This window comes from Harpia harpyja, chromosome 2 (genome assembly GCF_026419915.1).
Source record: "Harpia harpyja isolate bHarHar1 chromosome 2, bHarHar1 primary haplotype, whole genome shotgun sequence".
NCBI classification, from domain to species: domain Eukaryota; kingdom Metazoa; phylum Chordata; class Aves; order Accipitriformes; family Accipitridae; genus Harpia; species Harpia harpyja.
The window spans coordinates 34,686,067-34,712,540 of NC_068941.1; the positions used below are offsets into that span (position 1 = coordinate 34,686,067).

The following is a 26,474-nucleotide window of genomic DNA, read 5'->3' on the forward strand; positions in this document are numbered from 1 at the left end:
CCCCTCCCCCTTCCCAAACGGCCGCCGGGATCACGTGACCTCCGGACGGCCAACCGGGTTTGAAGCTGGGTTTTTTTATCCGCCCCTTCCCCCTCCCCGCAGCGCTTCTGCGATCAGATCGATCTAAGATGGCGACGGTGGAACCGGTGAGTGTTTCATTCCCTTCTCCCGCCCGCCTCTCTCTCTCCCCCCAGCCCCTCTCCTTCCTCGCTCTCCAGCCGCTGTCGCCGCCTCCTCTGGCGGCTCCCCCGACCGCGGCGGGTGCCCGGCTGGGCGGCAGGCGGATGGGCGGCGGGGCGCGGGCGGCGAGGCCGGCGAGGAGCGCACGCACGCACGCAGGCAGGCAGGGGGACGGAGCGGGGGGAGGGGGGAGCGGGAGGCGCCGGCCTGCGCGGGGGGGGGGAGGGGGTAGGCGGCGGCCCGAGGGCCGCGCCGCCGCCCGCCACACGGCCGCGGGGGGCGCCGGGTCGGGCCGGCGGCGATCCCGGGCGGGCGGGAGCGAGGCCTGCGGGCCGGCGGCGCCGGCTGCCGCCGCGGCGCCCATTGTGCCGCGCCCCGCCCGCGGCCCCCGCCGCCCCCGCGGCGCTGCGGCGGGGTGGGGGGGGGAAGGAGGGGACGACGACGGAACGGGGCCGCCGGGGCCGGAAGGCGCGGCGGCGAGGAGGGAGCAGCGGCCCTGGGCGGCGGCGAGAGGCGGCCCGGCCGCCTGGCGGGTGGCTGCTCGGCGCATGTGGCGCGGTGGGGGTGGCCATGTTGCTTTCCACCCGGAGAGGCCGGGTGGGTTAGTCTCGCCGGTCGGTCGCCGAGGGGGGCGGCTCTTCGTCGCCGGCCGGCGAGCGCCCTCCCGGCCGGCGGGGAGCGGCGAAGGTCTCGTCTGACGGCAGGCAGGGAGCCTGCGGGGAGAGGGGCCTGGCGAGTGGGAGGCTTGCGGAGTCGCTTCCCGGGGGTGAGGATCTGTAAGGGAGGAGGTGCGCTGCCCGGCAGTTTGGCGGCTGAAGCGAGAAAACGGTGCGACGGTTAAGACTCGAGGCGTGTTGCAAACGAAATTGGCTTTTTCCGGTTATGTCACCTTCCCGGATCAAAAGGATGTCTCTACTCGAGCTTTTTCGTCGTTTTCAGGGTAATTAAGTACTTTTTTTTTCTTTTTCTAGGTACTAAGTTACGTTTATGATATTATGCTCTGTTTTATAAGCCTTGTCGCAGCCTGCACTTCCATGGAGAACTGAAGCAGCTGGAAGTGGGCCAAGTATAGTTGTTATTCTAATCCCGCGTGCTTGTGTATCATGAGGGGTGGACAACAGAAGACTGTGTATTAGGGTTTCAAGGAAATGAGAAAATTAAGGAGAGCTAGTTTCTTGCTGCTGCTTGCCAACTGTGAATAAATAGCCAGTGCGTACTTTGGAGAGGCTTTGTAATGGTTAGAAAAAAAGTGTTTAAGTTTGAAAATCACTTCGCTGTGTTTAAATAAATATTAATTTTACCCTTTTGTGTAAGGGACGTTGATCGTCCTCTTACGATTTTCTTCCATGAACAAAAAAAAAAACCACCTCACCCTTACTGACAAGGAAGAGATTGAAATCGGTCAGCATTTATAAATTGAGTGACTATCAGTTCTGAACAAGAAGAATGTCAGTGGTTAAGGCAGTGAGCTGGACCACCAGCAGCACCATTTCCATGTTCTCCGGCCACAGTGTTAAACACTTGTTTTCCCATCCAAAAGCTGATCTTTCTGAGCTGTAGCCTACATATCTGAAGATGAGAGCTTCCTGTCAGCTCAGTGTTTTGTGATGACCGTGGAGTTTAGCAGGGGTTGTGATACATAATTTGTAATACTGATGGCCATTGGAAATTGAAATGACTCTAAAGGCATGGGTGCTGGCGTAAGCCTGTCTCTGCACCATTCTCTCCATTGTTCTTACATAAGCCTGAGGTTGTATGTTGAGCTAGATCTGGGGCCTAATTTAGGCAAAAATAAACAATTGATTTTGCCATGCCATTTGCCAGCAAGATTGGTTTCCCAGATCCAGTTCACCATGCAGTGACAAAACAGTTGTGCTGAGCCAGTAAAAGTGGACGATAGGGCAACACTTAAACACTTTAAGTAAGGCTGTTGTTGAATGTTCTGCCGTAGTTGAAGTATGCTCAGGAAAACAAATATCAGCTCTTCAAATTTATATAAATAACACAATTTTTGTTTATTGTTCTTCTAGGTGGCTCACACTTCTCCTACCAAAGCTTAAAGTTAGACTTTCATAGTGACTGAGGTCATAGATGCTTAATGTTGTAGAAATACTACATGCTTTTCAATTGAACAATTTAATTGTATGTGTGGTTAGGGATTGGCTTACTTCTTGATCACAGGGAAGCCTTTCTGTTGCTGGCTTTCAAAATTTGGACCTGGGTTTGTAGAGACGTCATCTGCGATGCTTCCCTAGTGTGAAAATGTGTCTCAGGAAATGCAAAACATGACGACTGTGTCTTTTTTTTAATGTAGGTTCCTACTAAAATCAGTGATGTGTGTACTACTTCATGCTGTCAAATATAACATGCATTTTAAGTCTTGTTAAGAGGCTGGAAAAAAATGTTTGCAACTCTAGAAATATTGAAGCTTGAGTGTAGGGTACTGTAGAGAGTCCCATGGAAGTTGCTAAGAAAAGCAAGATTATTCTAAGTAAATATAGACCTGTTGCACAGTGGTTTACTTCTCCACTGCAGGGAAAACTTAAACCTCTGCAACATTGGCAGGTTAAAACTCTCGGGTTTTTCTTGTGCTATCTAAATTGTTTCTCTTTCAAGACTGTTCTAGATTAATTTGTGAGAATATGCAGAAGTGTGTCCTGTTAGAGTGTGCTCACATTGTAGCCTTTGAGGATTAAATGTGAGCAGATAACACTGTGCAAAAGTCCACAAAGTCAACAACAAAACCAATAGTGTAATGCTTTAGTAAACAGTAGTTTACCAAAGGTGACTTGAAAATGTAGCCACACAAAGCCTGTAACTTTTAGGTGTGTATAAATTGTGTGGAAGTAACTTACATGTGAGCATCTGATCCCTCATTTAAATTGGAAATGGGCATCATGGTTCTTTTATTTATTTGTTGCTTCATGATGGTTACTGTTACACTTGTGCAAATGCAGTTCTTGTGAATTTAACTCCGCATTTTAAGATACATGGGTGAAACTTCACTTGCGTATAATTTGAAAAATGCTTGTTTAAACAGCTAATCATCAGTAGGTAGGACTCTCAACTTTCTTTAAATGAAACAGTATTATTTCAAAGGGTTACAAACATAGTGGTATAGGGCCTTGAAATTCTGGAAAGTGCAAAATGGCTCCTAAAATTCAAGGTAGGCTGAAAGGTATTTCTTTTGTGTTACTGACTGGCAGTTAACATGTAAATTCAGTGCAGGCCATGTTCAACTTTGGACTTAACTCTTATTACTAGGTATTTCTGTCGTAATATAGTCAGTGACCTGCTATGGTTGAAATGAGTATAGTATTCAGCTGTAGTATTGTGTACACAGTTGCTTGCTCTCTGCATTTTTCTGAAATAATACATGATAAATGTATCTTGCATGCTGTTTAGTAATTGAGAATGTCTACCATAAACTTTTGAATTATAAATTACATTTCTGACTGAATACAAAGCTTCCTCTGAGAGGAGGAAGATGTTGGACAACTTGTAAGTTTTTTTGAGATAAACATTTTTCTGAAAGCAATTTTAAAAAATTACATTTCACACAGTGTATAAAATGTCAAGCTTATTTTGAGGTAGTGCATTAAAATAGCATATGAGACTGAGTTGTGTTTCATTTACTGATACTACCCGCAGGTGTGGAGGTACGTGGGAAATTTTGATGAGAAAATGTGACCCTTTTGGCAGCTTTGTAAAGATCAGTGTGAATTTTGAGGGGATAAAGGGGAGAATCAAATGAGGGATGCTGGTAGAGAGCCTGCATTGTGAAAGAGAAATGAAGGTTTTAAAAGTGAATTAATGTGACTTTTTCCTCAAATTTGTCTTTCACTTGAAATATTCTAAAGTCAAGGTTAGGTATAAGTTTAGAGACTATTTTAACCTAGAAACTTAAAGCAGTCACTCATTTCTTAAAGTCCTAAAACCTATTCCTCTTTAAAATGTTCATGTTATGAAGGTACTAAGTGTGTGATCTACACATCTAAGTGTGCTGTGTAATACAAGTGTTCCGTTAGCTGCCTGAAAGTGGCAGTTGTCCTTGATTCTTATATAGTGAATGTAAGGCAGAAAAATTTTAACTGTTTAAAAGTCTTTTTTTTCCTAAGTCTGCAAAGCAGTTGTTTAAACAAACTTTTAAATTGTGGTCAGTTTTTCTCATGTTCAGTGCTGTCTATCAAAGTAGCTCGTGTACATCACATGCTTCACAATAATCAGGCATACCGGTAGTATGTCCAGTACTTTATCTTTTTGGTTGAAGACTGACTTCTTGAGCATCCATACATTATACAACTTTTCTTTTTAATTCTCTTCTGAAGATTGAATGTGTCTTTTTCAGCTGGTGTAAAATACTATGCTTGGCTGTATGAGTGGCTCAGTATACTCGCAGTAATTTGCAGTGCTTTTGTGTCTATTGTGTAGAAGTGTGCGGGGAGATCAGAGGTGTTTTGTTCCTCCAGTCACCTGAACTGTTCTCAGCAGTTTTGGGAAGTTTGGGGAAGTTTTTGTTTTCTTGTCCGAATGCCTTAAAACTAACAATGTTAGATGTGGAAAGCCATTGTATCCCATGGGTAGGTTTCATGTTCCAGTAGTGAAGGAGGCAGCAGAATGCAGACTGGGGTGAGAAGTGCTAGTGCAAGGGCAGCCTGCTTAGGCAGCTAGAAAAAAACCACAAAGATACTGAAGTATTTTGATATACCTTGTAACTTGTTTGCTAATTATAGTCATAAGGTTGTAAGTTAAATGTTGAAAATCTGAAGGGTACTTTCAAGTAACCCATTTTTCAAAAGTCAAAAGGGCTGTAAATATTCTTTGCATCTTTTAAAACCTGAGATTATATTTCCTAAAAGAACAGTGTGCCCCTCTGACCCTGGAGGAAGTGTGTGACTCTTCTACTTCAGTCTTTTGTTCCTGTACATGTTTTGCATTTCTGTTCTAATTTGATGGGATGTTACTCAGTTAAAATCATGTCCCATGTTCGTGTTCTAATAGTGAATGCCTTTCTAAAAATCTGTGGTGTTCTAAGTAATAATGCATGCAGTGAGGATAGTTGCTCTGTATTAGGCCTTGTTATGTCATGCCTAGAAAATTTTTCTGTCCTGGTGTCTGGAAAGCTATTTAACAGTGTTTAATTGGTAACAGGTGGCTCTTGGTACCTCTCTTCCAGTTGATATTGCACATACTATGTATGATTTTTACCTCTGTATATTCATTCCTTAGAGTTGCATATCAGATCATCACTTGGTTTGTTTTCTTACAGCACATAATACTTGCTTGTGGGTGGGCTCAAATCCTTTTTTTTGTCCAGAATATTTTGAAATAAATAGCTCTTGATTTTGTGCCTTGTGAATTGTTACCCTAACTGTAGTGTAGTAGCAGTTATCTGCAAGAAGCATAAGGACCAGCAGATAGTTGACATGCTTTTTCCTTAGACATCTGATAACTGGGACATGCAGTTTTCTCATTTTGTTGGAAACCCTAGAAAAGAAGGTGGAAACTCAAATGAACTTAGTTTGGTTTAATGCAAGAAAACTATGGAAGCCTCTTCCACTAATTAATTCTCTTTACTTTCACCAAAAAAGCACAACAGTGCTACATTATGTCCTTTTGGGACCTAAATGTTGTGCTCTCTCAACTGGAGTTCCTAAACAACTTCTGTAGACAATTAGATGACATGGATGTGGTCTGGGCAGCACCTGACAGCACTCTGTGAAACCTAGTCAAGCTAGTTAGTTGTTCTCTTCAATAGTCAAACCTGATTAAGCAGTTTTTACTGTAAGTGGTATTTGTTTCCTGTCCTGGTGACATACACACCTTCCTTTGATATGTTGGTCATTATGTGCTGTGGAGAAAGAATAAATAACGCTAATTAAATCTGCAAGTGTCAGAATCCAAGTAATGTGCAGATATGCACAGTCATTAAATGCTGAGTAGGCAAATGTTTTGTGGACTTCTGCAAGCTGATTCCTACATCAAAAAACAAGTGTGTACTGAATAAATGTCACTTAATTATGTGCTGTCTTGTGTATGAGGAGTAGGATTGGCCATGTGAAGCTTTCCAGTTTATCTGGTAATACTACCCTTTTTTATTACATCTATTTTAAAAGTAGCAAACCCAGTGGTGACTTTGTTTAATAGTAGACGCAAAGTCAATTTTAGGTTAAAGAATGCATTGGTTATGAGCAATAGTAAACTATTACAAAGGATTTTAAATTTAGTAGTCTAGAAACTGCTGGTGGAGACAGTCTAACTTTGGTAAGTTAATAGTGTAACAATTGCAAGATTTCAAGGTGTGAATTGGTAAAATGTGGATGATATAACTTTAATTCATGCTGCATTTACAGGAACTTTTAAAACCTGCATGCTTGTGCTTGGGGGTAGAATTTCAGTAGCTGGAAAGAGGTTGTATACAAGAAATGGACTTTGAATGGCAATTAGTGAACTTACATACTTTGTATTTGACTAATAATGAAAAGTGCTTTGGTATACAAATACTTTAGCTTGGTGGTCAGAATAGTGAGATAAAGGTAAGATGAAAGGAAATGGAGGCTGATACAATTAACCAGCCAAAAATGAAAATGGTCTTTTTCTGTTTTCCCTGATTGCAGTGGGAAATAAAAGGCAGTGAAAAGAAGCTCCTTTAGGCTTCTGTCTGAGACCAGCTAGGAAACTGTTTTGTGGTAATAAGCTCTGCTTCCAACTTTACACCTTTTTCCAGGTTTATTCTGGTGTGTACAGCTGTACCCATCCTTGATGGGCAGCCTGGTACTGAAAAAAAAAAAAAATTATTCTGTCTGGGTTAGTTTTTGAGGGGAGTGGCATAACCCTGGGTCAAGATCATAGTTAGCTGGGCCTTGGAGGTGAGTTGTCATGTACTGTTTTGGGCAGGAGCTTGAAATAATGGTTAGTCTGAGTTTCATTAATGCTAGGCAGCTTTCAAAATATCTTAAGGGACTTGTTACTGTGGTGACTTAACTAAAATGTTTGTGCTGAGTCAGATGTCTTCCATTTGTCCAGAAATGGATTGTCACGTAGTTATGTGAAGGGTGGCCATCGGTATACTGGGCAGGTATTGAGACTCATTGCATTTTATTTTTTTTAATTGTCTGGAGGTGCTGCCTTAATCCTTCCTGATGTTGTCTTGTATTAGAAGTTATGAAATGGCATAGCCCTGCATGTGCTCAATAGTTTTGTATTGATTCTTCCAGTTCGCGTAGTTACAATACTTCTGGAAAACTGACCAGGGAGACTTTAGGATTAGCTCTCTGTATATTGAAAGCTATTTGTTGAGCAAATGTGAATGAGATACTCAAGTGAAATTATTTTTGGAAGATACTCTGCATTTGTCGAGAGTGAGTCTGTTGGATGTAAAAATCTTTAGTGTAATAGCATTTGTAAATCAATTGTAAATACTAGATGTCACAACCGCAGAACATTGTGAATGAAAGCAAGTTTTATCACAAAACATAGTGCTTAGTTTACTTCCAAAATATCAACAAGATTTTTCTTGTATGCTCATTGTATTTGCACATGTAATATTTCTAACTCTTCTAGTTAGAAGTCCCTGAAGGGGGGCATCACTTAAGTTGTAGTTGTCTGTACTTGGCTTTTTGTAGTATAATAGAAATGATAACTTGGAGGAGGAAATATTGAAATGCTTCTTTAGTGTATTTTACAGCCTCTGTGCATTGACCATCTTAATTTGTTCTGTGGGGTTCTTGAATGTGACTAAAGGGAAAGGTGTATATTTGATACCATCAACTTGAAAATAAATGGGGCTAACATTAGAAATTTTATTCTAGATAGAATTTGAAGCACTTAATAGGTTTTTTGAAGATCTGTTTAGCTTTTTATAGTATTACACTGAAGGAGATTTGACAGATTGTTCAACACTGCTTCTGTGGCTTTGTCAGTAATGTTCCACATTAGGGAATCTTCAGAAAGCATTTAGTTTTATTAAGAGGCAGGAAACTGTACTAACTTCCCCTTGTACTGTGTAAATCAAAGCACTAGCCTAGTTGTCACTGCCCCTTTGCATTTCAGTTCTTTTCCCTGTGAACGTGGGAGCATATGAAAGCATTCTTAAATGTGAGGTAAATTAGCTTTCGAAATGAGGGTTTTTTTTTCTAGGTGAGCTGTTAAACTAAAGCATACTTAATTATTTTCAGGCATAAAGATGTAACCTCTGAAGTAAAACATAGTATCATGCTTGATAATGCTAAATATATTGATAATGAAAAGAAAATCTCCATTAAGACGGATCTTTAGGTGTTATCAGAAGAGTTGCCAGCTGGGACTGCTAACAGTTAAACAGTGTTTTTGTTACCACTTCAAATCCATTGCACTTTTCAGCAGCTTTGGTGATGATAAACTGAGTAACGTGGAAGACTGAAGTAAACTGTTCCATTAATTAGATGACTTACTGTTACTTAATCCACCCCTACATTGCTTTGTTCTCTGAAGACCACAAAGTTTAGTTTAAGTACTACTTTTGTATTGCTGCATTAGGAATGTCTAGAGTCTTTGGGTCTGCTGTAGTTAGTATTTGTTTATATTACTGAAGTGCTTTTTCTTTCACAGGGTCAGTTGTACAGGCATTTTTGTGTTAGCTGTAGGGAATGAGCTATAGTCCTCATTCCTTGTCTCTGTAATATTCTAGCATGGATTGCAGATTAGGGAGTGATGGTGGTAACTGGCGGGGACACTTGGCTTCACAATGAAGCTTTGTGTTGCCTGGTTTGAAGGAATGGCATTAGAATTTCAAACCTGACACAGTGGCTTCTTGAACTGAATGACAAGCTTGAGGGGGTTTGCATGCAAAGGGAATATATTATTTCACTGCTTTGTGTTAAGTATATTTGACATCTGTGGCACTGTCTCTAGAGATTTGAAAAAAATAATATTTGGAATCAGTCTGATCTGTGGTAAATGTGTAATTACATTTATTTGAGTTTGAAACTTGAGAACGGGTATGTGTTTAAATTCTGCTGTTTGGTGCCTGAAGCTTTGTTAGTAGTAATCTTGCAAATAAGGTAACTACGTACTGGTTTGGTTTCTAGCTGCTTGTAATAGCTGATTTCGGACCTGAGAATTGTAGGCATGTGTCCTACTTGTACTAACAGATTTTTCTAAACAAACAGGGCCTGTACATCTGTTTCCAGTGATGCTTTGTCAGGAACTGATGAAGTTTTCCTCCTGAAATTATTATTCTGGAAATTAATTTTTTAGACGTGCATATTCTAGAGAACATAGCATGTTGTGTATTTCTGAAATAACTCTCAGAACTGTTTCAAAATAAGACAAGTATGTTAAGTAAACCATTCTGGAAACAAATGACATGGGAAGCAAATCACTGAACAGCAGAATGTGAATTCCTGCAGTTAGTATTTATTGTAGGACCTGTTCAGATGTTGAAGAATAAAGGGATGCAGCTTGTGCTTCCATGATGTGATTTGGGCCCCTAGTCCAAGATGAATTAGAGGAACTCTTAGCTTCAGCCTTCTTAAAGTTACTTCAAAGAACTAAATTACTTCAATAAAAATTGAGGAGGAACGTATTAACTCCTTTCTTCAAACAGGAAACCACTCCCAACCCTCAGCCTTCAGAAGAGGAGAAAACCGAGCCAGCACCTAGTCAGGAGGTTGCCAGCCCTGAACAGTATATTAAGCATCCACTACAGAACAGGTAAGTAGTACAGAAGCATGATTATGACTTTACCAAAGGTAGAAGAATGCCTGTGGCTTTACAGCTCTCTTGTTTACCTCATGTTTTCTAGCAGCATTTTGAGAGTTCTCAATTTTTTTTTGAAGATTTTTGCAGTGAGGTTGCAGAGGAAATAGAATCTGATCCTGTTGTAATTTAGAGCCTTTTCATATAGTGTTGTTACAGAAGCTGAAAATCTCTGCAGATTTTCATAATGCAGCCAGGTAATTGGAAAGAGCATGTCTTTGCTTTTAGTTGGAGGCAAGCAGAGCTTTTGTTGCTTTTGTCTGGTGTATTTTAAGAGACTGACACTGAGATGAAGTTGCTGCCAAGCGGAACTGGAAAACCTTCCATTCTGCTTTGTACTTTGGGCAATTAAGGTGCCAGTGGCAAAGACTTATTTCTTATCAGAGTCTTACTTCTTCATACCTTACCATTTTTTTTCCTCCTGTTTGGAACTGAAAGTAGTAGAAGCTGTCCTAATCAGCCAAAGAGCTTACTAGGCTTGGTCATATGAGTGGTTGGTGTCTACAGTAATACTGTTTTCATTATCTGTAGGAAGCACAGCAGAAGAAACCCTGTAAAGTGCAAATGCACACATTTGTGCCAATGTTGTCACTAAAAAAAAAAAAACTGTAGGGCACTTAAATTTTCTTGTTTAACAAGAAAAACATGGAGCAGTAGTTAAAAGTATAGTTAAGAAAAGTTACTGAAAAATCAAAGCCCTCTGTATTGAGTCTGGCTGACCCTACTCAATTCTGTGTTCAGTGTGCAAAACCAGGTATGTCTTTAAAAGCTACTGCTCAGGTTTTTACTGAGCTATAGAGACAACGAGGACTTTAACAAGAAGCTTTGTACTTGAAAACCTCAACTTGAACTACCTTTCTGCAGTACAGGTATTATAAGCTTATAGGTTGAATTCCTTTAAATGTGCACAAAAGTTACTCCAGCAGCATACATGTACTTCAAAAAGACCAGCTAGGAAGTAATTTTCTCCAAGTAAGCGGAAGAGCTGATGTGGAATGCTCTGTACTTGATGTTGGTAGGTAGGTGCTGCCCCAAAGGAATCTTTTTACCAAGTGGCACCTTACTGTTTTTCTAAGTTTTGAGCAAGTGTGGAAAACCACTCTGCACTGTAGTGGTATGCTGTGTGCATCCCACTTTCCCTTGTCTTTCTCTCGACTTCTATCCTTCCTCTTTTTCCTTTAAACACTTTGATTAAATTGGTGCTGACACTCCTTTACAAGTGGTAGTGGGGCTATTACTAGAAAATAGTAAACTTTTAAAACGAGGTTTGAAATGTTGGGTAAGGTCTCGAAACAATAGATTGGCACCTGGTGAGTTAGAGTACTCTGATGTGAGAAGATAAATCTACTCTAGTGCTAACCTGAGTGATTTCAATGCTACAGAAACTATCAGAATTAAAAATAAGCCTGTTTTGTCAAATGCCTCATCAGGTATCCTGTTCCAGCATTTTAAATGATGCTTTTTAGATCCAGAAAGAGTGTTTTTGTGTGAAAGGTTCAATTTATATTATGTGTTGAGATTTTTACTCAGTGGAGATGATGAAGAAAATTGGATGGAAAATTTGTCATTTAGTCTTGTCTCTATATATGCAGATTTAAAAACTTGAAACAAAGTTGGTGGGGTTTTGTTTAAAATTGTTGCCATTAGTAAGCTTAATGCAGCTTCCCTTTTGAAATTTATGCTCTCCTAGTATGTGAGTGCTTGGGAAACTTTCATGTCACGTATAGCTTTGGAGTGATATAATTAGCTTTTGTAACCTTTACAAGGAAATTACTGGAAAGGGAGCTGTGCTCCTAGTTTGAATAGTTGGTGGTGTTTTAGACTGTAATCAGTTATTTGCGGTAGGGGATTGCAGTTTAGCTGGGGCAGCAAGCAGAAACATCTGAGGCTTAGAGGTTAAGAGTCTTAGAAATGTTCCAAAACTATTTAAAATATTTACCTAAATGGGTTCATCAAGTCTGCCATGATTGTTGTAATGAGAACACAAATATTGTTGATCTGCAAAGAGTTATATTTGAGAACTGAGTTTCTCATGTAGCTTATTGATGAAAACTGACTTCCATGCTGATCTTAAGGCTTGCAATTAGTTTGGGTATAACAATACAAATAATGAATTATATTTTTAATATACTTTAATTTCTACATGATATTATTTTATTTTGTTTTCCTTTAGATGGGCACTCTGGTTTTTTAAAAATGACAAGAGCAAAACTTGGCAAGCAAATCTTCGTCTTATCTCAAAGTTTGATACTGTTGAAGATTTTTGGGCGTAAGTAAAGATTCTTCAGTCTGTGTAATAATCCTGGCATATGTTGGAAAAACTTATGCCAAAGTCAAAAAAACCATAAAGTACTCTATTTAACTGCAAATTTTGGGGTGTAATATGAAATGTTTGCAAAATTGAAGGTGAGGTCTACCCAATTCTTCAGAATGTGGTAGAATGTAACCTTTGAAGAAAATGTGATTGGAGAAGTTCTTCATACTTTAAATGCAATTTGTCTTGCTGTTAACACTGCAACACTGCTTATATTCATATGTACATGACATACATGTAGAAAACTGTATTTGTGCAGTAGCTATCTCATAGTAACATGAATTTGTAAATTCTTGTAGCCAACTGATTGTCACTTCCTTGGCCCCAAATTTTGCTAGCTGATTAAATTCTCAGACAGCTTCAAATGTGCAAGAGTGCCTGAATCTGGAGCATGGTACTTGGGAGATTGATGCAGATTAATGGCATCCCTGAAAGAAGTTTGTTAGAAGCTACAGAAGAAACTACCTTAATTGTAAATTGAAGGGCTGCAAAAGCAGTTAGACTGAAATAGCAATAACAAAGCCTTCGAAGGTAGGCCTGTGCTTTCTGAACACTTGCTTCAGTCAAATTCAGGTGGCTTACTTGGAAGATTTTGCCTGCCATAATGATGAAATATGGAGAAAATGCAAGTGGCATGAAATTGAAGGTGAAAAAAAATGTGTTATGTATTTGATCTTTCTTAGTGTTTCATGCTACATTGAGTGGTAGGGTTCTTAAGGTTTTTGTTGCATACCTTCTTTTGGATGTGGTCAGTGAAGGAGAGATGGTGTCTTAGTGGAATAGTAAGACCCATCAGTGACCCATTAGCACTGACAGGGAAGAAATAAAGATACTGAAAATGTTGAACAAGTGTTTATCAGTGCCGTTGTCAGAAGGAGGGGAGTAGGATTCTGTGCTTGTAACCAGCTTTCCCATTCCTACTACGGGGGTGACCAACGGTTGAGTGAACAGTAGTTTGCAGTCTTGGGGGGTGTGATGGGTGGCTAAATTGTTTGAAGCTCACTGTTAAAAGTTTTTTAAGGGTAAGTTTTTTGAGCTCCTATAACCAAGATAGTCTGCGTAATTAAAAGAAGTGCTTGATCTAGATGTCTGCAGTGAAGGTATAAAATAAGTCCCAAGCAACTGAGAAGTTATTCCTCCATTGTGGTCAGAGTGGGAAATAGGTGTGTTGTTCTGGGGAGAAAATATTGTTAAGGTAAACTTAAAGGAGGGAAGCTGGTAAATCTGTAACTGGCTTTGTAAATTCCTATGCCTGATTTCTAATTGTTAGAACATTGCAGTAATTCATTTCCTTTTTGGTGCTGGACCATGCCTGAATGTTAGTTGGTCTTGGACTGCAGGTTACTGTGATATGTGCAGGTCTTTTTCTGAAGTCTGACCTTAACAGTGCAGGAAAAAAAGCATCTATCTTCTTGCTAGAGGAGGAGACAGTATGTACTCCTTTTTTTTTTTCTCTGAATTGTATAGTTGTAAATTAATTCAGAGTATATATTTTATATTTTGTTGTTTCAATCATCTGTTCTTGCCTTTTGAGTCCTTATTTCAATTTGAATTATCAGGCCTTCAGAGTATTGTATTAAATAGCAAAGTTGAATCTAAAACCTCTCTCTGCAGAGAGAGTAGCCTTATAAATATAAATTATTATCCTTATTCCATGTATGCATATGTACAGAATACGCATGCACACAGAACTTGTTGCCATGAAAGTTGAGTGAGTTATGTTTCTAATAACTTTGTTAGAAATAGGTTTAAAAGAAGCATTGGTATAGGAACCCAGCAAGTGTTCATAAACCAGTTTCCATTCTGCTTCTTTAAGCCCAGAACATCTTAAAGCTAATGCTTTTATACTGCTGAAAAATACTTAAATAGGGTTGCTTCTGAAATAACTTTAATGCTTTTTAATTTTTATGTTTGGTCATATGTCTTAAATTCTTCAAGAATTTTGTACCTTAAAATAATGCTTAGTTTTTAATCCTACTTTTTTTCCCTCCAATAGTTTATACAACCATATCCAGCTCTCTAGTAATTTAATGCCTGGTTGTGACTACTCGCTCTTTAAGGTATGCTTGCTAACCTTTTTTTCTTCAGTTATGGATGTTGATGGATGGTTTCCTGACTAAGCAAGACACTGTCCAAATATTTCACTTCAGATATTTAGGAGCATAATTGGGAATGTTCTAAAGGTGTTAAATTTTTTTAGGAAGTCCCAAACACATGCCCTTTGAAAATCAGGCTGTCACTAGTTCTGAAAATGCAAGTACTTGCTTTAACACCCTTCACAGACAGTGTTTTAATGTTACTATGTTTGTTTTCATTCTATGTTTGAGATGTTTGTGCAAATAATTCTCAATTTTTATAATATGAAAGACTTTCCGGCTCTGTCACTTGGTGTGACATGAAATGAGTTAAAATGTCCAGGTTTTGTGGGAGGCTGCAATGTTCTCCAGTATTCTTTGAGCACTACTAGCCAGATGCACAGTGTTCTTACAATTAATTTTTATACCACCAGTTAAATGCTGTATTACTTATGTATAAAATAGAAGATTGTACCCAACACTGACACTTAAAGGATGCTGAGGAAGTGTTCAAACTAGCAAAAAGGAAATGCTGATGAGAGAGTGTACATGAGATCCTGCCTTGGCTGGAGTGGAGATCAGAACTGGAGCTCTAAATTAAATCCTAACCTCTCTGAAGTACTTCTAACATACAGCTTCCTTTCTGGATTCAAATACCTAAATAATCCCCTAACTACTGGTGCCTGGTTTCTCCTTTGCTTATAAAACATAGCTACTGACTGGGACTCCTCAGTAGACTGTGGATGTAGTTTGTAAACCCCAGCAGCCTGAGGTGGTGATGCTTGGGTTTGGGAAGGTAACGATATTTTAGGTGACTGAGAAACCTTACTAGTAAACTTTAAGACACTGTAGGCCCTTCAGAGGTTAGGTTATCTATGGATCATGCTTGTATTTTTTGCATGAATCCTAAATTTATGTTTTAAGTATGTGTATCTATTCTGTGTTTGCCTATTATCAATCAGCAATAATTTAAGTATTTACATGCATGGAACAGGTACAGAATTGGCAACTGTTGCAGGTGTCTGAGCAATCTCTTGCTGTTGTCCTTCAATTGTGACCTCGTAAGAGTGCCTCTTAAAGGCGATGAAGTAGTTTGAGCTCTGCAGCTGCCAGTGAGGGTGTTAAATTTAACGTGAGCTGACACCACTCCATCCTGCATGTTGAACACTTAATTAGTTTTCAGCCGAAGTTCTGTAATCTGACTCTTAATAGACAGTTTTTTAACTGAATTTCTCTGTCTAGACAGTTACCTGGTTTTTTGAATGACTGACTTTTCTGAAGTGCATGTAGCTGGTGGATATGGGAGTGGCAGTTGGCTGCTTTACTGGATCAGCGCATCCGGAGTAATTTAGTTCAGTGTAGGGCCATTGGTAAAGCATGAATCAGAATGCAACTTGCTTCTAAATGGTGTGTTGATTTTTGTGGCCCTGAAGATTGAAACCCTCTTATTCTCACCTTGTGTGTGCAGGAAGTCACTGAGATAGACTGCCAAGGGTGTCTGTTTCAGTGAAGTAATCTTTATGCATAAGTGAAGCACTTGGCCAATGTTGCACTGAGTCAAGACTTAAAATAAGGACTCCAGAATGTAGCTGCTAATTTTATCTGGTTTCATACAGGGCAAAGTGGGTGGTTGACTTTGCCTCTTCCCACAGTTTTTTGTATGTAATGTTGTGTAGGCAAGACTTTTGCCTGGGCTGTGATTCTTCTGTAAAAATAAAAATTCATTAGAGTGCATTTGTTAAGCTGGTTTGGAACTTTGATATTGGTATGAGACACTATTTCTGAACAGGTATGTATCTTAAACTATACACTTTCTTCTTAAGTTGCTATTTCGGTTATCACTGGCCTGGTGGTTATTCTTTAGGAAAAATACAGATCAAGTCTTCACTGTGAGGGTGATGAGGCACTGGAACAGGTTGCACAGAGATGTTGTGGAAGTGTTCCTGATCTGGTGGGCAGGGGGGTTGGAACTAGATGATCTTTAAGGTCCCTTCCAACCCAAACCTTTCTATGATTCTATGAAGTCTGATTTAACTTCTGACTGTCCTTTGCAGGATGGGATTGAACCCATGTGGGAAGATGAAAAAAACAAGCGAGGAGGACGATGGCTAATTACACTAAACAAACAGCAGAGACGAAGTGACCTTGATCGCTTCTGGCTAGAGACAGTAAGCACTATGGTCTTACAAGTTGCAACTGAAGAATCTTGCATTCGTATCTAGTATTTTAACTGGTTTGTTCTTTGTGTGCCACACTAGACTTCTAACTTCCTGGCAGCACAGTGTCCTGTAAGTTTTTTCTTGACAGGCTGTATTTGAAACATTTTTCAATAGTGATGCTCAACATAGTTGGATTCTGTTGAATACCTTCTTATAATGGGCAGCAATAGAGATAATTCTACAGGACAGATTACCTTTTCCTATGGAATGTACAGAATAGCTGTCAAGCTACTGGGAAAATAATACTTTGTCTTGAATGCAACTCCCAAATTTAAGTGCTTAAATGTAACAATTTGTTTTACAAATACTCTTACAAGTGACTAGTTTTCAGGTTTTGGTCTTGCTGAAACAAGGGAGTTTCAGATTTATTTTTGTTCTTTCTATACTTATTTCAACACTAGGATAGGCAAGTAATAGCAGTCTTTCCTGTATGTACACTATAAAAATACTTTTTTCCATTGCTTCTATCTCTTTGGAATAGATTTCTTTGAATGGTATATATACTTCTAGAGATTATATGGGTTGCAGTAAACATGTTGTAGCAAAGGATACAACTGTACTGTCTAGCAACTGACTCAGAATAGCCTAAAACAGTCTAGTGTGATCTGGGGTTTAGGGGCATGGACTGCAGACAGTACAATGCAAAGCGATCTTGCCAAATCTCTGTGTGTGAGAGGCAAGAAGTATTGCACCCCTTTGAAAGCAAGAAATGGCCTTCAGGATCAACGCAGAGGTGTCCGAAATACTGGAGCTATTAGGATCTTTCTAGTCACTGTAGTAGTGATTTGAAGAAAGGATTGAGTGTTATACTACTAGGCAATACAACTGCACGAGTAAATTAATGTCTTGCTGTGTGCATTTGGCTTTTCCACCTGAATGCCTGTATGAGTCCTTCTGATTCTTAATAGCCGTTATATATGGATTGGAAACATGTAGGTGGTCTTTGCAGACTTAAGACTAGAGGGCTCAGCTTTTTGTTTAGCAGCAAGCAATGGCGCAGAGCCCGAATACACAGGTGACTGGGATATGGTCTAAAACAACCCTGTCGCTTCTAATTCCAGTAATTATTTGTAACCAACTTTCTCCAATAAAAATCAAAGCCATTTCCTTTATCACTCCCATTTGAAACAAATTTTTATTGTAATCTAATGATCTTTGCTGTTCTTAACTGTAAACTAAACTTCATTTGAGAAGACTTTTTTCCCCTTTTGTGCAGCATTCATGAAGTATGTACATGACTGTAGTGTTTATTGAGCATGGTAGTCATCTTTGCTTGTGTATGTACTAAGCCTGCTGTTCAATATTTTGAATGTTTGTGTGGGGTTTAGACTTAAACATTTGTGGCTTTCATTACTCAGTGAATGTGTGCAGCCTGCAATTGGGTGTAACACTTAAAGTATGTGTAGTTATACCTGATTTACTCAGTAGCACACTTTGTCCTTTTTATATTTCCTTAATGAAGTCAGCCCTTGCAGCTCTCATGAGTACTGAAAGACCTGCTTTGTTCAAAAAGTTGCAAATGTTTTGAATTTCCAAATGTTGTAAGTGATTCTGGAAAATTAATGTAATGGCAGTGTATTTAACGTACTGTGCAAGTGAAGTAAACAAGTGTTCATTTGGAGATTAATACTTCAGTGTGCAGAAGGATTTTTAATTCAGCATGGACTAGATTAATCTGTCTTAACCACAAGAAGTTCTCAGTTCTGAATATCTGAAAATTGCTTGTTTTACAAGTTGCAAGTTGAAGACTTTAAATATCACTTTTACAGTTAGCATGTTGTACATGCTTAGGATGTGACCTAAGTCAAAGTGGTGTTCCTGAAGCATACCGCCTTTGCCAATTCCCAGCTTCATTAGAAATCTGCAGGGGAAGAATCTTGTGTTACTTGTATTGTTGCCCTTGCATTACACACTGTTCAGGATGACTGATTCCCACTTTAGAGTCTGTGGGAACTCTGAAGCTTCCTGAGTGTGTTGATAGGAAGTAATGCTTCATTAGATAGCACTTTTCATCTAAGTTGCAGTCTGATTTGCCTCTGAATTGATATACTTCAGAATTGAAGTTGGACCTTACATAGCTGACATATTGCCCAAGTAGTTCTTCACAGGTTCTTCCTAGATAATGAATGTGAACACTTAAAACTTCAGATTTGTCTACCTGTGTTAAACGTACTTTAGAAAGAAGAATAAATTCCTTTAATTCTTACCTGGTTTTGGATTGGGAGGATGGGGTGGGAGGCAACACTCCATAAAGATCAACTGTGTCAGGACTTGCAGCTGTTGGGACAGGAGCAGAGATGGAAAACTCTGAGCTTATGTTCACTTGTAACATTTGGAACTTCAAGAAGATACTGCAATAAACAGAAAATGATTGCTGTATGGCAAGTGGCTATAAGCAGTAAAATGTAGTATTCAGTCCTTTGTGTACACTGAGTGTTTGCCTATGGAGCAGGATTCTGACTTTGAACTGCCACTTTTAATAGTTCATCTTTGTTTTGTAGCTGCTGTGCCTTATTGGGGAGTCGTTTGATGACTACAGTGATGATGTATGTGGTGCTGTTGTTAATGTTAGAACTAAGGGTGATAAAATAGCAATATGGACAACTGAATGTGAAAACAGGGATGCTGTTACGCATATAGGGTAAGTAATGTGATTGGTGTTTTGAATATATGAAGTGTGACAATGCATTTAAAGCCAGCTAACTTGATGGATAATGCACTTCAGGCACATGTAGGCTGTGCAGAGCTGTATCCCAAGTTTAAGTAACTCAGTGCCAAATTATTTCTGTTATTGTGTAGGTTTTTTGTGTGGGCTTATGTTAGTTACTACTTTGTACTGCTGCACTACCTTTGCTGTAGTTTAGAAATTATGAAGAATTGAACGCAAATCTTGGCAAAAGTTTTTTCATTTCACAATGAGGCATTGTAACCAATGCCTGTAGATTGTGTAGATTCTGTTGCAACATGCCAGTTTGTAAAGGTGGGTAGTCAGTAACAGAGCATTGGTAAGATTTTTCTCAGGAAAGTGATGCTTACGAATAAGAGGAAAGGTGCTATAAATTTTAAGCTCACAAGGATGTCCTTATATTTGAAAAAAGCTGGACAGTGATGTGCTGTGAAACTCTACAGATGTTTTCCTACCTCTTTAAGTACAAATCAAACAAAATAATGCTGAGTTTCATGGATTACTTATGTGCATGTTATAGTCTTCATTCCAGTCAGCAACAGTAGTCATCTCAGATTATCATGAGTCTGTACTATGGAAAATGCCTGTTGTGCTCTGCTATTTAGCAAGTATTGCTAAAGCTGGTGGATTCCTTATGCGGTAGTATTGATGCTTCAAAACTATTTACTGTTAAATTCAGTCATTGTAGGCCACTTCAGCTATGCAAACCAATGAAAATATTTATCTTCCCAGCTTAGCACATGTGTCTTGGGCCAAACTTTAACTGTCAGGCATAGTACCTTGCTCATGTTTTTCACTTATTGGGTGGCTCTCTTGACCCATTCCTCATCTGGGCCTTTAAGAATCTGGTGGGGTCTGCCTTATACTAACAATTTTATTATGCAGTCACGTTCAGACTTGAAAGGTAAGTGTTTAATGATAAACAGAACTGTGGTACACATCTTCCACTAGTAGAGAATAACCTGATATCAAACCTAGTAGGCATCAGAGAGCATTTTTAGAATGGTATTAACATTAACTAAGGAGCTAAGATGACTCCATTAGAGAACTGTAAAAAAGCTAAGATTTTGCAAACTGACTGACACAATGACTAAAGTAAGTTATGCTGACTACCTGCTGTCATGTTCCCATAACTCCGAAGACAATACGTCAAGCTTTTATTTAACAGTTAAAATTGGGGTAAGCTATGGTCCTGTAAACTGCTCCATTATGATTAGGGTAGGGTTAAAAAAAAACTTATGTAGTTTTGTTAACAATCTGCAGTTGAACAGGCTTGTTCTGTGGTGTAGCCAGAGCTTACAGCCTAGTGCCATTAGTGGCTTGCATCTCACTCTGCTAAGGAACACTCTGTGTAAGGTGGGTACTGCTGCTGCTTTTTCTTAAGGCATAAGATCCAAGCTGATTTTTCTTAAAGCTGCTGTTGGGTAGCTGCTCCTGACCAGTACCATAATGAATTGAGGGGATGGGGGTCAGCTTTCCATCAGTAGTTAAAGACAGCAAGTCTCTGCGACTGAGATGTGTGTGGTGATAAAAACTGTTCCAGGGAATTGCTGTTTTGTTTGGTTCAGGTGACTTTATCATCTCAGTAGTTCTGGAATTGTGGACCATGACTTCTTCATAGCTCTTGTTGCTATATGTGGGAATATAGCTTGCTGATACTAATGATATACCACATGAATGCAGTAGAATCCCTGTGTTCTACATTTATGTAGGCCTATTAATTATTTTTTGGCAAGAGCTTGTCCTATTTTGTATGGTAAGTCATTGTTCATACAGGACTATAAGCTGATTTTTAGATGCAATAAGCTAGAAGAATCCTGTTTCAAGTCCTTTATTCATACCTGAGAAATAGTTGCCTATTAAGAAGTAATTTTTCATGAAGGTGTCAGCAGATCTTAAAAGCAGCTGTCCTGTTACTAATTCCTTCCTAAGGGCTTTGCTTAAACTGTTGTTCTGTTTCTTTTCTCCAGGAGAGTATACAAGGAAAGATTAGGACTTCCTCCAAAGATAGTGATTGGTTATCAGTCCCATGCAGACACAGCTACTAAGAGCGGCTCCACCACTAAAAATAGGTTTGTTGTTTAAGAAGACACCTTCTGAGTATTCTTTCATAGGAGACTGCGTCAAGCAATCGAGATTTGGGAGCTGAACCAAAGCCTCTTCAAAAGCAGAGTGGACTACATTTAAATTTGATTTCCATCTAAGTGTTGCTAAGATTTGTGAGAAGTCTCATTCGCCTTTGTCTTGTACTTCTGTGTTCATTTTTTTCTATTTTGGCTGAAGTAACCATTACCAATCAGAATTTTAGTACACTTCACCCCCCGAATCCATAAATGTTTTCCTGGCCCACTCTGTAATAGCTTGGTAGAAACATTACTATTACAAAAAAAAAAATTTGTTTATCCACAGTATTCTGAAAAGAAGTTGCGTTTCTGTACCTGCAGGAAATTACTCTGTTTTACATTTGCATTGTATGCAGTAACATATTGCTGGTTTGGAAAAGAGTATGGTGCATACAATTTTCTAGCAATTTTTTTATACAGCATCATATTTGCTGTAACCTATGCTGATGGCTGCTAGATTAATTTATTTGTTTTCCCTATTTGATAACATTAGTGATATTTTGATTTCAGTTGTTATCGCTCATGTAACATTTGGTGAAGAATCTGGGAATATGACAAAGGTGGAATAAACATTAATTTTGTGCATTCTTTGGTAATTTTTTGGTTTTTTGTAACATCAAAGCTTTGCTACAAACTTATGCATTTCAGTCAAATCAGTGATCTGTTTGTGTGATTTCCTAAACATAATTGTGGATTTTTTTTAATGTAACACCATAATTTACATTCCTTACTAGAAATAGTATGTCTGTTTTTGTATCTTATGCTGTATTTTAACACTTTGTATTACTTAGGTTATTTTGCTTTGGTTAAAATGGCTCAAGTAGAAAAGCGGTCCCATTCATATTAAGACAGTGTACAAAACTGTAAATAAAATGTGTACAGTGAATTGTCTTTTAGACAACTAGATTTGTCCTTTTATTTCTCCATCTATACAGCAAGTATTTGTACCTCTTGTGACAAGGCAGTCTCTACTGTGGCTTCTATTGTAGTGTCTTCTGAGAAAGATGAAGTCTGGAGCTATAGTCTGTTGAAACTTTTAATAAATCTATTAGATAGCACCCTAAATCAAAGTGAAATTATATTGATGTGGCTACTGTTTTTTCTTAGTGGTTGGTCTAATTGATCATGGTTTGCATTGTTTCTCTTTTGACTTTGGTTTATACCAACCAAGAAATTCAAGGGTACATAGAAAGCTGTCTGGTTTCAGGTAGGAACTACACTAAAAGCGCTTAAGTGAGTAATTCTACTTTAAGTATATAATTGCTGTATGAAGTACAAGTAAAGCGCACTAGCGACATGGCTACAAAATAAAAGTATATGAGGATCTAGATAGTCTGCTATTATGTATGTCTTATGAAATGAAACTTTCATTGGCTTGGAAGTTGCTGTGGGAGCTGTAAGTTTGCTCGACTTGCAGGATTGGGGGAAAAATTTGAAGGCCATTGAGTTAACTTCTTGTTTTGAGCACCATGTGAGAGGCTTTTTCTTTCTACTCTTTAACCGTAGAGCATGCAGCAAAATCGATGCTTTATTGCTGATTTCTTATTTTTTAGTGTGTGATGCACTTTAAGATCTTGCTAGGGCTATATAGCCTTTCTTCAGTTAAGCTTAAAGGCAGATGCTTATTGAGGTTTTGATCTTTGTGATAACTCCTTAAAGCAAGTTTAGTCACTGTGGCAGTGAAGCTTCAGTTGAATCAGGCTTTTAAATCTGCCTGATTAAGGCACTGAAGTGTTTCTATGTGCTAAGATAGACTTGAACACTTTCTTGCACATTTTATCAGAAATTTGTCTTAAATAGTCTATCAGACTATACCAAAAAAGTACTACAGTAACTTCTGGATTGTTCTTATGTCTGTTTAATAGAAACACTTACAGTAAGCATCTATATCTAATGATACTATGCCTTCAGTATTGGTCATTAACCAGGATAGATGTTGGATGTGGAGAGAGCTATTAGGCTGTTTGTATGCTGGTTTCTGTGGATTCTGGTGTAACTGGTTGCCTGCCCTGATTCTGCAGGTGTGCAAAGCAAGTTGGGTTTGGTTAATAGGACCATTCATAGTAGAATATAGCAGTCCCTGCCTGTTTTCCAGCTTACTGCTTCAGCTAATCGTCTTTGGAATTAAAGTAAACTTTTTTGAACTAAATTTTTCTAAACTGTCTGTTCTCTGTCATCGGCCTCAAGCTGAGTAGTGTTTATAAAGGCTTTGATATTTCTGAATAAACCAGTAATGCTTGTATGCATGGGAAGGTAAAGATGAATCAGTTTCCTGAGTGGTAACATTAGATTGTCTAGGTGTATGTAATTTAGGAGGACTGGGGGAAGGCTCACTAAAATGAGTGTAATTCAGAAACATAGGTAGTGCTGCCCTTTTGTAAAGAGTGTTGAGATTAACCTGAGTGCTGTTGTGAGAAGTACATAGTATTGGTTTTGTTTAATTTCACTACAAGACTGACTAGAATATTGTTCAGGGTAGCAGCATTTTGTTCATCTAGAAAAGTGATTGATATTTTTTTGGTATGGTCTCAGGTTTTTGAGCCTGAGCCTATTTAAGCAGCCAACTGACTTGCACTGTAATATGAAACCTTCAAGTAGGTTGATTTGAGGCCCTTCACTGCTCAAATAAGAATTGCTGTGTTTCTAGAAGACTTGAGTGAAAATTAAATGGCAGACTTGTTTTATCAGATATGGAACCTATGCCTTTACGTCATTGCTGGAAGAAGCAAGTGACCATGAACCTCGTTTTCTCCAACTTGCAAATCGCTTTGTGCTGCATACTAATGTTCTTATTATAATGGTGTCATTTCTACTCTTATAGTATGGGCGAAAGCTGAGAGCTCTCCATTCTGCGTATTAATAAAACAGCTACAGGCTTGTAAGAGGAAAAAAAAAAAGCAGTAAATTTTTAAATTTAAACATCTAGTTTTGGTATAAAATATTCAGTGTCATTAAGCTTCCAGCTAAATGGGTAGCCATTGTCAATGCATAGTTTTAGTAAGCCTGAGAAGACTAAAAAAAAGTTTGAAGCATCTATTCAGAAGTGGTTTTATACGATATAAAACCAGCAGAGCAAGGAAAGAAAGCAGAAACTTGCTGTGTTCAAAGAGGTGTAAGAATGTGCCAAAATATAGTCTGGGAGGAAGGGGTAACAGATGAGGAATATTTGTGCATTAACAGCTTCTGGGTGTACTGTAAGTCTTGGGCTGTGCAATGCTTTTCACTGTCACTTTCTCTTTGTCCTGCTGCACTGTCACTGTCTTGTGTTTCAGGCTGTCTCTAGCTCAGGAAACTTAATGTTACCCAAATTCTGGGAACTTGGAATAGTAGCTTTTAGCAAAGCTTGGACTGAGCTCAAAACTTCCTTTCTACCTAATGGAATCTTTCCCTGCAGAAATGCTTGGAAAAAAATATTCTGGACTCCATGGGACCCTTACTAAAGCAAAAAAAAATTGCACTTCAACCTAGTGAAGTGACATGGATCTTCCCTTTGATATTTGTGACCTCCCTTGTTTCCAAGAAGCTTTACTTTTGAGTCTGGGCCTGATGGTTTTAAAACTAGATTTTAAGAACATCCTGCACTGAAGTACTAAACCAAATAGTTGAGCTTCATAGTTAAACCCATAGAGCTTTCAGACTGCCTAGCACTTAGCTTTTAGATGACTTTGCCCTCTTAAGAGTCAATGGTTTATGGAATTTTTTTTTTGTGCATAGGTTTTAGTTAGGTGCTACAATAAAGTTTTTATGCAAAACTTGTGCCTTTTCATATTCGGCAAGAAACAAAATGACATCACCAGTAAGGAAATAGTTTATACCTATTTCACTTTAAGACATTTCATATCTGTCTACCCAAACTAGACTTGGAGAGCAGGAGTGCAGAGTGTATTAGCAAGCAGTGTGGAACCAGTCCCAGTCCTGGCTATCGAATACACCTGCTGGACCTCTCCATCATCATTTCAAAGCTCCAGAAGCTGTTAAATCTTGAAGACTTTCCATTTTGATCTCTCTGCAGAACACTTGTCACTGTAGCTGCTTGAACAGACTTTCTGCCTTTTAGCTCTTAAAGTTTTCTATTCCACCAGGATTTGTTTTCAGGTGTCTAGCTCTGGCACTGCAGGAAAGCCTTTAATAAGCATGTAAGTTCCTTCCCTGGTGATAAAAACCATGGTCATTTCTGCTTTGGCCTGGTGGCTGCCTGGCACTTTCCCAGAAGACTATGGGATGCCCTGCTAGCCTTCGTTTTGAAATAAAGCAGGTTCTGATGTCCAGAGCTAAATGTGAATTGTGGCTGAGCACAGGATGATTGTTACGCTTCCTAGCATTAACTTGTTATTTTGTGTGATGCCTTAAATGTAAAAACATCCTAGCTGAAGTCAGTCTGTTGGTATCAGTTTGTGTGCTAACCGAACGTAACTCAGATCTTTTTATTCCCTGCTGGTACTGAGCCTGTGACAAGCTTAGCTGTGAATTTGTGGGGTTTATGACTGTCTATACTTTTCCCCATCTACATTTTTCTAAATCCCGATACTTTTCAAGCCTTATTAAAACATGTTTAATAAAGGGAAGAATTACTCTGAGTCTAGTCACTGCTTTTTTGGTCGCTATGATACCATGGAGAATTCCAGGTGTTGCTAAACCCAGATAAAGACTGTGTGACTTCTTTGGCATAATAATCTGCTTATGGGATTTTTACTTTTTTATCTCTTGCCATGTAAGTATGATAATAGTGGAAATGATACTTGAAAGTATGTGTGTGAATATATCATATATAAAGCAAAAATGACTCATTTTTCTATTTTTTTCAAAGTAGAAAACTTCTATTATTTCTAAAAGGTTTCTTTGGATGACTTTCTGTAATGAATTATTGGATTTTGCTTTACAATAGTAGTTTAGATCAATCTTTTTTTCCTTATGTTGTGCCTATTAATGTTATCAAGGAATTGGAGCCAACCTCATAGGTAAGGTTTGGCATTCTTTGAAGTAAAGCTAGTTTTTGAGCCTTATCTTCCTCCGTGTACAGGGTAGTTATCCTAGTGCATCTTGCCCTGAGCCGTACAAATACGCAGAAAGTATAATGGGAATTTGGAAGGTACTATATTTCTGTAGCTTGAATGAAAATAAAGCTTCTGAGGAACTGAA

General features: G+C 38.8%; 1 protein-coding gene across 1 annotated transcript; it reads left to right on the forward strand.

Moving 5' to 3' along the window:
* On the forward strand, positions 1-26,474 carry EIF4E (eukaryotic translation initiation factor 4E). Its single transcript, XM_052775985.1, has 7 exons — positions 1-146; positions 9,767-9,873; positions 12,092-12,187; positions 14,229-14,292; positions 16,362-16,475; positions 19,028-19,167; positions 21,183-26,474. The coding sequence occupies exons 1-7, from the start codon at positions 129-131 to the stop codon at positions 21,295-21,297; spliced, it is 654 nt and encodes a 217-aa protein (XP_052631945.1). The 5' UTR covers positions 1-128; the 3' UTR covers positions 21,298-26,474.

What these genes read in the sequence shown, in the direction of transcription:
- EIF4E (XM_052775985.1), top strand. An exon ending in ACTGTTGAAGATTTTTGGGC is followed by an intron (nt 12,188 to 14,228) that starts GTAAGTAAAGAT and finishes TCCCTCCAATAG; the next exon opens with TTTATACAACCATATCCAGC. An exon ending in ATCGCTTCTGGCTAGAGACA is followed by an intron (nt 16,476 to 19,027) that starts GTAAGCACTATG and finishes TTTGTTTTGTAG; the next exon opens with CTGCTGTGCCTTATTGGGGA.